Below are 13,557 nucleotides of genomic sequence, written 5' to 3'. Positions count from 1 at the left end.
CCCCCAACCCCGTATGTTGAAACCCTAACCCCCAGTGTGGCTGTATTTGGAGATGGGGCCACTAGGGAAATAATTAAGGTTAAATGCATAAGGTCATAGGGGTGGGGCCCTGATCTGATAGGATGGGTGTCCTTATAAGAAGAAACACCAGAGAGCTTAGTGTTCTGTGACACTAGCACCGAGGACATAGCCAGAAGGCGGCCTTCTGCAAGCCAGGAAGAGAGCTCTCACCAGGAACCAAATCAGCTGGAACCTTGATCTTGGACTTCTAGTCTCCAGAACTATGAGAAAAGAAATTTCTGTTATTTAAGCCACCCCATCTGTGTATTTTGTTATGGCGGCCTGAGCTAATACACGGCTGTTGACTGAGAACATGGTCCCCAGCCTCCGAGCTGGGCAGGTGTACACTGCTTCTGCATGAAGAGTTAACTATCTTTGCAGAGTCCAAAACCAAACCTTCCTTTGCTACCACCATTCAGGAACTCCCATCCTTTCCTCTACTTGTGACAGCATCCTCGCAAGCGTGAACAAGGCTCTGAACCACAAGCAAATCTTTTAACTCCTCGTCTATTCTGCCTCTGGCCTTCCATTAGATGCCAAGTCTTAAGAGCATCTCCTGGCCCGACACTTGTATCTCCTTTCTCCAGGCCTTATTACCCTGGCCTGTGCTCTTGAGATGGCCTTTTAACTGTCCTAACCCCCGTCTTTAACCAGTGTACAGAAGAGGAAACGACGGAGGCTCAGAACTTAAGTAACAGGTGTCAGCTTGCATAACTGGTAAATAATAGAACTAGGTTCAGTTTTGCCCCCAATACAGCATACTTTCCACTAGACCTGTTTGGTGCTCTTTCCAGCTAGCTAGAATTTATAATGTTCCGACTTTAATAATAGCGATTTATGAAACTGTCCTACACCCATTAGCAGATTGTTAAGCTCTTTGAGGGAAGCAGATCGTAAGCTCTGTCCTGATCTTCCTTATATCCTGGGCAAGGGCTAAGCCAGTGTCTTGCCCTGGGTAGGGACTTAAGAAAAGGTACTGAATTGAAAGTAAGAAATAATTGTCACAATGGTAATATGGGAAAGAGCAGCTTAGGAGAGAGATTTAGAGAAAGCTGGTAGCAAGAGGAGTTGGTTTCTGAATTGAGCTTGAGGTGATGAAGAGAATTTGGCTAGGCAAAGAAGGGGTTGGTCTGGGGTTGGTCTCAGTGTCATGAGGTTAGAGTTGAGGCTGTGAACCCGTGGAAGGAGGCTGGCTTGGGGGGTCCTGGAGTTTCTGCATCGGGTTCAGCTGTGAACACCAAGCAAGTCAATTAATTTCTTTAGACGTTGGTTTCCTAATGTGTAAAGTGGGAAAAGTAAGAGTACCTACCATTTGGGGTTAATGTGAAGAATAAGGAGATAGTATACGTAAAGGATTTAGCACATTGTTTGGACCCAATACCTGTTACCTATTATTAATAATAAATACTACTAAAATATTATTACTAGCACTGTGGTCTGAAAGTTCACATGTACACCAATCTAACTCTCTGAGTAAATTATTTATTTTATACTCATAGATAATTCCATTGCTGTTGGTAGATTAAAAAACAGAATTATTTAAAGGTACCACTAAATTCATAGGAACGCTTTGGTTACTATGATTTTCCTAATCAATAGACTCCAGGAGTCCATGAATATATTTTAGCCTTATGAGAGATTCTCACAGTCCAAAATTTTGGAGGGACTTCCCTGGTGGTCCAGTGGTTAAGGCTTTGCCTTCCAATTCAGGGGGTGCGGGTTCAATCCCTGGTTTGGGAGCTAAGATCCCACATGCCTTGCGGCCAAACAACCAAAACATAAAACAGAAGCGATGTAGTAACAAACTCAATAAAGTCTTTAAAAATGGTCCACATCAAAAAAAAAAAGAAAAACAAAAAAAAAGAAGAAAATCTTGGAAACCAAACTTTTGGGAGGCAGGAGAGTGCTAAACATATTCTGGGTAGAAGACTAACTTGGCCGAATCAGAGACCTGGATTTTGGGACTAGGCTGACCTGGTGAGAATCCCTCCTCCACTTCCAGGCTATGCCTTTAAGGAATTTAGGAAAGTTCCTCAGCTTTCAGTACTTTGGTTTCCTTATCCCTAAAATGAGGATAACATCACCCTTAAGGCTAAAGGAGGGGTTAAATTGATACTGTAAGTAAACCCAGAATTGGTAGACAAGGATGATGGTGTTTGTGAAGCCCAAAGTAGAAGGGCCTTGGATTTTCGTGAGGCCCCCTGTTCTCAAAGTGTGATCCCTGTTAACAGCAACTCAGCATCGTCTGAGAACTTGTGAGAAATTCAAGTTCTCAGGCCTACCCAACACTTGCTGAATCACAAAGTCTGGAGGTGGGGTCGGCAATCCATGCTTTTACAATCTCTCTTGGTGATTCCCGGGCGGGCACTCACGTTTGAGAACCCGCTGTGAGGGAATAGGGAGCCATCGAAAGTTTTGGACAGTGGAGTGACAGTGATACAATGACTGTTGTGCAGACCATATATTCTTGTTTAACAGGATGAAACCGCCTAACTGCTGACTAGCTTCCAGAGTTGCCGGAAGAAGCCCGTCTGTAGGTCCTCAGTGATCTCTAGGCACAAAACCTGGGTTAGGACTCCTGGCCCCTGACACGGTGCTCAGCTACTGAGCGAGGTGCTCCTCGGCACGAGGCAGCTGGAGGTGCTGCTCCGGATTCAGTTTCCGCTGAAAGTCTCGGGCGGGACCCGGCAGCCGAGGGATGCTCAGTGAAGCCCCAACCTAATCAGGCCACCGCTTTAGCCCGGAAAAGAAGAGAAAGGACAAGAAAACCAGGTAGGGAAACCGGAAGCGAGGGTCTTAAGGGGCCAGAATCTGGCGGTGGGGGATGGGACGGGATGGGAAGAGCGGGAGCGGGGGCGGGGCCGGGAGGACCCTCCTCCTCGGGGATCCCGGCGGAGCCGGGCGCGGCGGGCGGGGCGGGGCTCCGGGAGGGAGGGGTCGGCCCGCCCCTCCGCCCGGGGGTCCGGGCCGGTTTCCCTTTGTCGCGGGCGCTCCCCCCGCTCACTCAACCCCGCACCCGGCCCCGCGCGCGGCCGCCGTCCGGGCCCCACCCCTGCTGAATATTCACGCCGCGCCGCGCCCCTCGCCCCCCGCCCGGGCCGGCTCCGGGCGCGAGCGCGCTTCCGCCCGCTTTTCCTGCCGGAGGAGGAAAGGGGGAGCTCTTTGCTCTCCTCAGAATACGTTTTCGGTGTCCCGTGTCTCCTCCTCCCGCGCCGCCGCCCCCCGCCGCGCGCCCGCCTCCGCCTCCGCCTCCCGGTCATCTTTGTCTGGCGGCCTCGCGCTCCGGGCTCCACTCTCGGCGGCGCCGCGGCCCCTGCTCCGGGCCGCTCGTGCAGGCGCGCGGCGGGGCGCGGGGCCGGGGCCTGAGGCGCGGGCGACGCCCGGGGTCCTGCCGGCCGCCCCGGCCATGGAGTGAGCGCCGCCGGCCGCCCGCCCTCCGCCCCCGGCCTCGCCCGCGGGCTTGCGCCGCCCGCCGGGCCTCCGACTCCCAGAAACACACCAGAGACCGATTGATTGTGGCCGGGTTTTGGGTGGCAAAAAGGGAAAATGGCGAACGACTCCCCTGCAAAAAGTCTGGTGGACATCGACCTGTCCTCCCTGCGGGTGAGTGGCGGCCGCGGGGAGCGGGGCGCGGGGAGCCGGGAGCGGGGCGCGGGGAGCCGGGGCCGCGCCCTGGCCGGCCGGGGGCTCGGGCGCCGCCGCGGGCAGAGCCGCGGGCGCGGCGGCCCCTTTGTCTGCCCGCGTCGGCGGGTGCGGGGCCCGGGGTGCGACCCTCCGCCGGAGCCGCCGCCCGGGACCCCGACCCCGCGCGCCCCGACCCCCATCGCGGGTCTCGGGCGCTGGCGACCGCTCCGGGCGAAGCCCACCTCTTCGGTCGCCGCCCTTTCTCTCCCGCTGCCCCGCTTCTTTTATTCATTGTTGTGCTGCTTTCCGATGCTCACCCCTCCCCTCCTTCTCCTCCAGGATCCGGCTGGGATTTTCGAGCTGGTGGAAGTGGTGGGAAATGGCACCTACGGACAAGTCTATAAGGTCGGTGCGGGCGCCTCCTTTGTTTCCCGGGGACGGGTTGAAACTTCTGGTTCGGGGGCGACGGGGAGGCTGATGGACACGCCGCCGCCCGGAGGCCACGCCGCTCGGCCGAAGTTGGGAGAGGGGTCTCGCCTCGCCGTCCCGTTGTTTTTCAGCAGAGTTTATATGCACACTGGCCTGAAAAGACCTCATTTCCTGGCTCTCAGATAAGGAAATAAGCTCCACTCTTAGGCATGCACTTTTCTCCCATGAAATGGGCAAGCATTTTTGCATCAGACAGCCTACATTTTTTCTCGTCTTTCCCAGATCTGGCCTTCGGAGTTGGTGTGTTAATTAAAATTCAGTAGAGGCAGGCCTTGCTTGTGATTATCCCAAAACACTGCCTTGGCCTCCTTGAGAATTGTCTTCGTGTTCCCTCGTTTGAATGCTCGCCAGCCGCCCAGGGAGCGGAGTTCGGTGCTACTTGCTTCTCCTTTATAAGCAGCGTACATTCTACTGATGGGTACATGTTTTGGGGAACCGGGGAACGGTGTGTGTTTGGGCAACAGGAGCAGGAAGAATTACAGTGTGAGGATTATACGGTCTGAATTCCAGGAATAACCTGTTTGACAGGTGTGTAATTGAAACAGAAATGAGGCAGAGCCCAGGAGTGGAGAGGGTGCCCAGATTTTACACCCACCCCAGGTCTTTCTCTCTTTTTTTTAATACCCGCCCCCTCGCCCCCGATGGTAAATGAAATGAACAAATCTGGAGACTCTGAGTCGGCCCTGAGTAGCTGACACCTCGTGAGCCTAACCCGTGCTGCGCATTTTATCCAGTGCACATTCTAGAGATTATGAGCAGCTCTAGGTAATGGAGGCGCAGGCCTTGAACGTTTGAAACAGAATGTGAAATTCTCCCTCTCCTGATTTGTTTCTTATTACTGAACGCTTTCTCAAAGTTATCTGCACCGGGGGTGTTTGGTAGCAGTTAGTGTTTTCTAGCTGGGTACAAGGTTGGGATAGAAAAAAAAAAAAAATCTTATGAAGCAGGGCTTTGTGGTTCGCTGTGAAGAACTGTCATTGTCTCGTTAAAAATGGAGGGGGGGTTGGAAGCTGACTGTAGACATTTTCTTCGCCCAAATTAAGTGTGGATCCCATTGTCTGTTTTCTGCTCTGAGAATAGGGTTTATCTGTCTCTTGAAAGCCTCTCCCCAGCCCTGACTTCCCCTGGCCTGGGCTGTGTCCCGGCCTGTGGCCTGAACTGGATGGAGTCAGTATTCTGAGGTGATCTCAAGTGAATCAGCATGTGTTTTGTTGGTTAACTGTTGGGGCCAGGGCCAGATTTTTGAATTTGAAAGAGAGCCCTGTGAGCTCAGCCTGCCGGCCTCAACTGAATTTGGAAGCTTTTGGAAATTTTTGGAGAAGATTGTGTTGCAACTCCCTGAGTGGTCTGCTAACTGGCTGAAAGATGTTCTTTCCCGAGCCCCAGTGTTTGTTTAAGCACCAGTCGGTTTTTTCTAACCCAGTTTTTCTGGCCAAATCCGAGTGGTGAGTGTGCCCTCATCCAAGTGAACTAGCCAGAGCTTGTTTTTGACCTGGTTACACAGTAGTTGGATTGTTTGGCTCTTCTTTGGTCAGGGTGGATGTGAAGGCTGGGGAAGTAAACCAGAAGCCAGTGAAACCTGAATGGGTCTTAAAGGGTTTAAGAGCTGGGGGTTCTTTATAGGAGCACGTGGGGCAGGTTCACTGCCGAGGGTTTCCCCTCCTCCTTCCCCCGTTGGTTCCATCCCCTCTTCCCCCAATCTTTTGAGATAGATTTGCTGAGCACAACATTTGGGGGAAGTTGGGATCCTCAACATTTGGGGATCGTGGCAGTGACCCGGCTCTCTGGCTCTCTCCCTGTAAAGTCAGTACAGTTGAGGAGAAATTCACAAATTATGCAAACCCGAGGAATTAAGAAATCTGTGCAACCGTGCCATACAATCACGAGCAAGAGTGCTTGAGATTTTGCTCGCCTGCAGTTGTTTTATTATTATGGAGAATTTGAACCAGACACTAGGGAGAGAGAGATCACCAGTTTAACAGTTACCAGCACATGACTAATCTGGTTTTGTCTGTAGTCTTCCCTCCCTCCATCCATTATCTTCACATAAAACCCAGATACCATTTCACCCATAAATACTTCAGTATGTATCTTTTTTTGTTTTTTAGATAGTCTCAATGCTGTTCTCACACCAAAAAAATTAATTCCTTCCTATCAAATATTCAGGTTTTTTTAAATTGAAGTATAGTTGACTTACAATGTGTTAGTAAGGTGTACAGCAAAGTGATTCAGTTTTATATATATATATAGACATGTATGTGTGTGTGTATATATATATATATATATGTTTTTCAGAGTCTTTTCCCTTATATGTTATTACAGAATATTGAGTAGCGTTCCCTGTGCTATACAGTAGGTCCTTGTTGGTTATCTATTTTACGTATAGTTGTTTGTATATGTTCATCCCAAACTCCTAATTTATCCCCCCCACTTCCCCCTTTGGTAACCGTAAGCTTGTTTCAGATGTTCAGTGTGAACATTTTCCTGATTATCTCATACATGTTCTCTTACTATCATGAGAAGCTCTTTCATATTTATGAACTGATCCTGGGAAGTTTAGTCTTAGAGATGGTGGAAATAGCAGAGACAGTTAACATTTCCATTCTCTTTTCTCTTTAAATGTGTACTTTCTAGAACCGTTTACATCATGCCTAGGAGTTTAGGATTTTTGTTGGCACGATTTGCATAGGGTGGTTTTGGGATTAGATTATTGACCCTGTAGCATTTGTTTACCGTTGCTAAACATCCATTGGTGTGACTAGCATCAGAGTTTGGAAAATACTTGTGTCTAATTTGTTTTTTTATAAAGAAGCTTTTTTTTTTTTTAAACATTAGGTGAAACACCTGTAAGCTGAACAACCTGTAGTCCTAATTTATTTCATTGTTATATTTTCTATTTTTTGTTCTTTCTTTGAACTTTTTTAGTGATAGTGGTTGCTTATTTTTAGAAGACTGTTTACATGAAGTGAATGAGTCGAGAGAAGGAGTTTTCTGAGTTTTGATATGTTCTATGAAAATGGCTTTCTTGGGGATAGTTTATAATTTTCTCCATCTCTGACAAAAATGGTAAATAGTCTGGGTATAGTTGAACAGTATGTAACTTTATCTTTAAAAAAGGAGTTGAGACACAGGCTGTATTCTATTTAGAGAAATTTATTTTTGGCTTTAGGTTTCTGAGGGATCATAGGGAAGGATACTCATAAATTAAAATGTGAAAACAATTGTGAATTTCTGTTCACAGGGTTTCATTCAGAGTACCATATATTTATAAAAGAAGTGTCTATAAGATGATCTTGTGCATGTTGAGTAGATACAGTGAATTTTAATTATTTTCATCAAAGGGAGAAATGATAATGTGAAAAATCCAAACCAGAAATGATAGATCAAAGTTTGTTTCTGTGTTTTTGGAGTTTGTTATTTTTAACGTTTATTTGGCCATTTTTGTTTTTTTCTTGGGGTGGCTACTGTTATTTTGCATTTTGCAGGCGTCCAGTGGCCAGTGTTCCAAAATGTCTTGGCTAAAGGCAGGAAAGTCCTGCATCTGGAATGGCATGGCAGGGGGCCCGAGGGGAAGTTAGGGAATTGAGAACCCAGCAGGCTCAATGCCTGGAGTCAGGGCTTACTCACCGGCCAGATGGAGAGAGCATCTTGACTCTGAACCTGTCTGACCCTGTCCTTGGAGGAGAGGGCCTTGGTGGATTGGACACCTTGAAGGTTGAGGAGGAGGCTACCCTAGGCCCGAAGATGGTAAGCAGAGCTAACCTGAGAGTTGGCCACCTGTTAGGCGCTGTGCTAATGGTGTCCCCCTCTTTTATTGAAGAAAGGGGGGTATGTGTGGCCAAAGGGCTGAGGGTGACCATTGGGAATGGTAGTAGGGCTTGGGGGTAGTGGGCATCTCGAGGAGGGGTTATTCGTGTTGGCATTGAGGAGGTCCATCATTCCCTGGCACTGAGGAGCCATTGAAAGTTTTGTCGGGATTGGGGATCCCTGGGAGTAGGAGACTTGGTCAGATGAACTTTGGGGAAGGAACAGGTAAGGTGGTTGGCCTGGGGCAGTGGTCTAGGAGAGAGGAGGGGAAGGAAGGCCGGGGCAGGGCAGTAGAGAGAAGAGTGTTGGGGTGAATTCTGGGGCTTTCCTCCTTGCTAAATTTACCCTCCTTGCTAAATTCACACCTTCTCTGCAAGCTTTGGTGTGACCCTTTAAAACGGGTCCACTGTTTGCCTGCTGGATTAGGAGGAGCCTTGGGATTTGTGGAAGTGCTAAAATTGCTTTCCATTGCTCAGCAATAAAGTGCCATGTAAATTGTGTAGCTTTTAAAGATCATCACTGTAACATTTTGGAGCAAGCACTTAAACTTTTGGGAGGGGCGTTCTGCAAATGTTGCTTTGTGAGGGTGACATCTCTTGTTCTTAAATGGAGGTAAAGACATCCACTGGGGCAAAATAAATTTTGTAGAACTGGATGTTTTCCTTAGGAGGAGGGTTGATCGGCCTCTGAGTGGCATGTACAGACTTGTTCTGAGACACAGAGTTCCTTCACGCTGGAAGGATTCTGGCCCTGGGTTAAGGGAGGGGGGATGAACCAACCCTGTTGAACACACACACAGGTGTGTGGCTGTCTTAAAAAATATCAACCCAGACTTCCAAAAACTGTTTTGGCCCTAAACTAAATCAGGAACGTCAAAAGCCTTGCAGAAAAACCAACCACCAGATAAAACCCTGCTCGTGGTAGTTTTTTAACTCCTTATTGCTTGAAACTCTGTAATACAGTGTTTATTTGCATAGCTTGCAAACTTGTATTTTGCCTTTTTTCTTGACCAATTTTGGATCTATGTCTATTTCTACATATTGACATTATCTGGGGGCACTTTTGGTACAGTGTGTGTGTTCATAGATTTTTGTGGATTGACCTTTGAAAAGCAAAGACGATTTCTGAAAAAATATATCCTGCTTTGGAGATAATGAATCCCTGAACAGGTGTGCTAAGCCAAGGAATAATCTAAGGAGTTTCATTCCCAGGGAACTAAAAATATTATAAACTAAAATACATTTTAACCTAGAGATGGGTGCTTTGACACATGCATTTCATACATGGTCTTTTGTTTCTTTGCTTTCTTAGTAAATAAATACTTTCACCTGGTTGTGAACAGCGTCTTGAGCCAAGACATTGCCCACCCTCAGAGCATCAAGTGTTTTCCATCTCTCAGCTGCACTAAGTTTAGATGCCTGTGCTTCTTATCGTTAGTAATGGTGCTTTCACTTTTTCTCTATTCTAATGATTTAAATTGGCAGATAGCAGTGCATGTAAATGATTGTGCAAGTGCACTGCTTTCAGACCCAGGTGGTTCCGGTGCTGAAGCAGGACTGTTGCCCAGAGGGCAGCACTGATACGTGATACCCTGGAAGCTTCCCTCTCATCTTATAAAGGAAAATGTACAAAAGTTCAGACTGTGTGGCCATTCACTGTGTTGGAGTCAAGAACTTAATCTACAGTGAGTTCTCAGGGTCAAACACTACCTATTTAGAATTTGTGATAATTTTACGGGTCAAAACAATATTAGGTCACCACCTCACCTTTTAAAAATCAGTGTTTTAAAAACTTTGTTTCTCGCCCAAGTAGCTAGGTATATAGCTAGCGGCTTGTGGGTCATCCTGTAAAGTACTTGCAAATAATTGCTTTCAATATTTACTACAAACAGATTTTTTGTGAATTCAAGTTGGTTTTAATTCTACTCTGAATAACCAGTGTTAAAATATTAAGATATATTTAATATGTAATTTGGGACCTGATTACATAGTCATTGGGACGTGATTATCAGAGGGTAGAGATTCCCAAGTACTTTTGGAAGATTTGATTGACAGTTATTTTGCTCTAATAATATGATAACACAAGAATTGAATCCGGATACATTTTTTTGGACTTAGGGAGGGATGGCCAGGAAGAGAATGGAGACCAGGGCAATGTTATATTACCAGTGACCAAAGTCTTAGGTTTTTATGACATTCTGTTAGGAGGCTGGCTCAGTAATAAAAGTCTGCTGGCATCATTCAGAAGAGAAGTGAGTGATGTGTTGGCAGGGATAGAGTTGCGAGGCCCTGTTTTCTGTAAGAATTTCAAAAGGAAGGACAGAATGGTAAGTTTTAGGACTTCTCAAAAGTTTAAAAAACTGGGATCTTAGAAACTCTGACATCTGCGTAGCATTATGAGGAACTTAGAACTAATTTGGGGACACCAGTTAACCATACAGGGCTGGTTTCCTGCCGCTTACAGTATTCACTGTGCTGCTACCCGAGCTGGGCCCTGCCTGCGTGGTCCGTGTCCACACAGCGGTGCAGGAAGCAGGCAGTGTGTTTACCCTCTGGGGGTGCAGGGAAGACGGGGTGGACACAGCGTGCCAGATGTGTAACATCAGATGTGTACCATCCTGTGATGGCTCTGTCTCCCCAGGCCCTCCACCCAGACACAGCCCATGCGCCCGACCCCAGAGAGCTTTCCAGCCTCCGCAGGGCTGAAATAGTTCAAACACGTGACCAGAAAAGCGAGGTGAAAAAGTAGACACGGAAAATGCCAGCCTGAATCTTTTTTTTTTTAATATTTATTTTATTGAAGTGCAGTTGACCTACAACGTTGTGTTAATTTCTGCTGTACAGCAAAGTGATTCAGTTATATATATTACACATTCTTTTCATATTATATACACATTCTTTTTCATATTCTCTTCCATTACGGTTTATCACAGGATATTGAATGTAGTTCCCTGAGCTATACAGTAGGACCTTGTGGGGTGTTTTTTTTTTGGCCGCATTGCGTGGCATGCGGGATCTTAGTTTCCTGACCGGGGATCGAACCCGGGCCCCCTGCAGTGGAAGCTTGGAGTCCTAACCACTGGACTGTCAGGGAATTCCCAGAACCTTGTTGTTTATCCATTTCTATATACAGCATCTTTTTGTTATTAGAATCAAAGGACATCATGTCACCCTGTCAACTTGCTATAAAAGTTTTTCCACAGTTGTCAGTTTCTGAAGTTACCTGGTTGCCCCCCAGTCAGCAGAACGGACCTGCGGGAGCCCTGAACTGGCAGGGTCGAGTCTGCACAGGGCTCTCTGTGAGCCCTTGGGCTGATGTGTTGCATTAGCGAGAGAATTGGGGGCCTTGTCCACGAGGAGGAGGGAGCCGGAGCCCAGGTTGCTTCCCTCTTTCTGCGGAATTGGCCCTCCATCCCTGGGGCATTGCAGGTATCTCAGATGTGGCCAAGTGTTGACAGGTTTTCCTATCCAATTTTTAATTTTAACTAATTATTAAATTATTAAAAAGGAAAAAGCCCTCACTTTTATGCTATGACTTAAAAACTTAGACAGGACCTTCAAACACTTGCCGAAGTTAGGAATTCACATAGTTGCAATTGGGTGACAAACTAAAGTTCTCTTATCAAAACTTGGAGTTGTCCTATTCCCAAGGGACATCTATTTTCAATGCTTTTAGTTGCTCCATTTGAAATTGACTGCTGTATTTCTAAATTAGATGCTTCCATGGCTTTTTCTTGATTTATCAGTTTTGTGCACTTACTGACTTCTTGTGACGGTGGTTACAGCTCTTGAACTACTGGAGTGGTCCCATGTGAAGAATTAGCTGTTATACTTGTTCCCCTCCCTTAAATGAGTATATCATAATTTGGGGTTAAAATGACAATTGTTTGTATTACACTGTTTATCTCTGAGCCAAGCAATCTAATATGATTACATTTTCTTTTTTAAACACTCCTTCCCCCTTGCGTTGCCTTTTTCGTTTGCTTAGTTTTCTAGGTACTTGTCATTACTTTCCACCTCAAATGCCCTGAAAGTTGTATCAAGTGCCTAGCATAGTTAAGCCTTTATCAACAGTTTTTCTAAACACTTAAACACGTTAGATGATTCATGGTTTCAGATAACCTGTAGGTTCCGCTTTTTTCTCCCTGGAGGGGAGCTGGCCAGCTATGCTTGGCCTCCCACCTTGGTGCATAGCTCTGCCCCTGGACCATCTGTTTCCCGGATGCCACAGTCTCTCTTTTTTTTTTTTTTTTGGTGTACTGTCTTTCTTTCCTGAAGCACATCCTCCAGTTGCTTTATAAGTAAGGGTGCCTGGGGTGTAAAGGTTTTAAGTCTTTGGGTGACCCAAAATGCTTTTGTTCTTCCTTTACGTGGGATTTATATGTTAGCGGGTGGAAAATACTCTAGGGTGAATATTCATTCATTTTTCTCTTGGAATTTTGAAGTCATTGGTCTTTTGAGTGTGACCTGTTTTAAACCTCTTTGGGGAAGCTTTTAGGATATTCTCTTTATTCCTGGTGTTCTTAGATTTTATGAGTGTCTTGTGTTGTCATTCACTGTTCCAGGTGCTTGGTTAATTCTTTTTCTTAGGAGCTGCCCTTTTTTTCTGGGAAATTTTTTTTTCTTCCCCTCCAAATTCCCTGCCTTCTCTTTCTGAAAGCCCTGTTAGTCACCTCTTTGATTTATTTTCTTATCTTTTCCTCTATTTTTGTCTTTTTGTTCTACTATTATGAAGTGTCTTTGACTTTCCGTTTCAATATTTCTATTGAATTTTTAGCTTTGTCATATTTTTAATTTATAAGAGAAACCCTCTTTCACAGGTTTTTTATTAAAAAAAACCGTGTCTATTCTTTCGTGAATTTATCTCATCTCTCTGAGGATACTGAGTGTAGATACAGGTATTTTCTTTTGGTTGGTATTCTTGTGCTCCGGTATTCCACCCCCCCCCCCATTTCCTCCAGATTTCAGTTTTCCTATTTGTTTATTTGGGTTATTTATTTATTTATTATTTGGCCATGCCATGTGGCATGCGGGATCTTAGTTCCCCAACCAGGGATCGAACCTGGGCCCTCGGCAGTGAAAGCCTCGAGTCCTAACCACTGGACCGCCAGGGAAGTCCGGGGTCTTTGTCTTTAACGCTGAAGATAGTCCTTAAATCCTTGGAGATGGGTGACTCTGCTCATATTTGACTGAGGCACTAGCAGTGACTTGGAGGCTGCTGACTGCTGATAATTCAGTTTAGGGAGTGCAGGTGGGCCCAGTATATTCTCGTGGATGGGGAACCCCACTGCTGAACATCTGAAGGGCTTTTCTTTGGGGTTTCTCTAAGAAGAACTCCCAGAAGCTTTTCCTGCTTAGGGGCCGTGCATGTGTTGATTGGCCTGTGGGGCTCAGGTGGAGGAAGGAGGCTGGAGATGTACCGTCTGATACCTTAGCTTTGCAGCCCTGTGGCCTGCCGCTTTCCCTCCTCTGTCATCACATCTGGAGCATTTCTCCTTCAGCTTCTTCAGGGCCTGAACCTCTGGTCTCCTAGTGGTGTGGAGTGACGTGGGGCGGCCGCCAGACTGTGAGGTAGAGA

General features: G+C 46.6%; 1 protein-coding gene across 38 annotated transcripts in view; it reads left to right on the top strand.

The window, feature by feature from the left end:
• Window positions 1-3,102: 3,102 nt before the first annotated feature.
• The window catches only part of MAP4K4 (mitogen-activated protein kinase kinase kinase kinase 4), a 174,204-nt gene continuing 163,749 nt past the window's right edge, over window positions 3,103-13,557 (top strand). For 3 of the 38 annotated variants that reach the window (XM_082357164.1, XM_082357153.1, XM_082357168.1), the window contains exons 1-2: window positions 3,127-3,663; window positions 4,024-4,089. In XM_082357164.1, the coding sequence (XP_082213290.1) occupies window positions 3,607-3,663; window positions 4,024-4,089 (123 nt within the window). In that variant the 5' untranslated portion in view covers window positions 3,127-3,606. Of the gene's footprint in view, window positions 3,664-3,978; window positions 4,090-13,557 lie in introns of those variants that run through there. The other 35 variants (XM_082357179.1, XM_082357174.1, XM_082357155.1 and 32 more) reach the window with 24 other exon arrangements.

The sequence above is a fragment of the Balaenoptera borealis genome (assembly GCF_965194805.1).
Source record: "Balaenoptera borealis genome assembly, chromosome: 15".
Classification (NCBI taxonomy): Eukaryota; Metazoa; Chordata; class Mammalia; order Artiodactyla; family Balaenopteridae; genus Balaenoptera; species Balaenoptera borealis.
The sequence above is the reverse complement of the archived record's forward strand: the minus strand, read 5'-3'. Positions and strand labels throughout refer to the sequence as shown.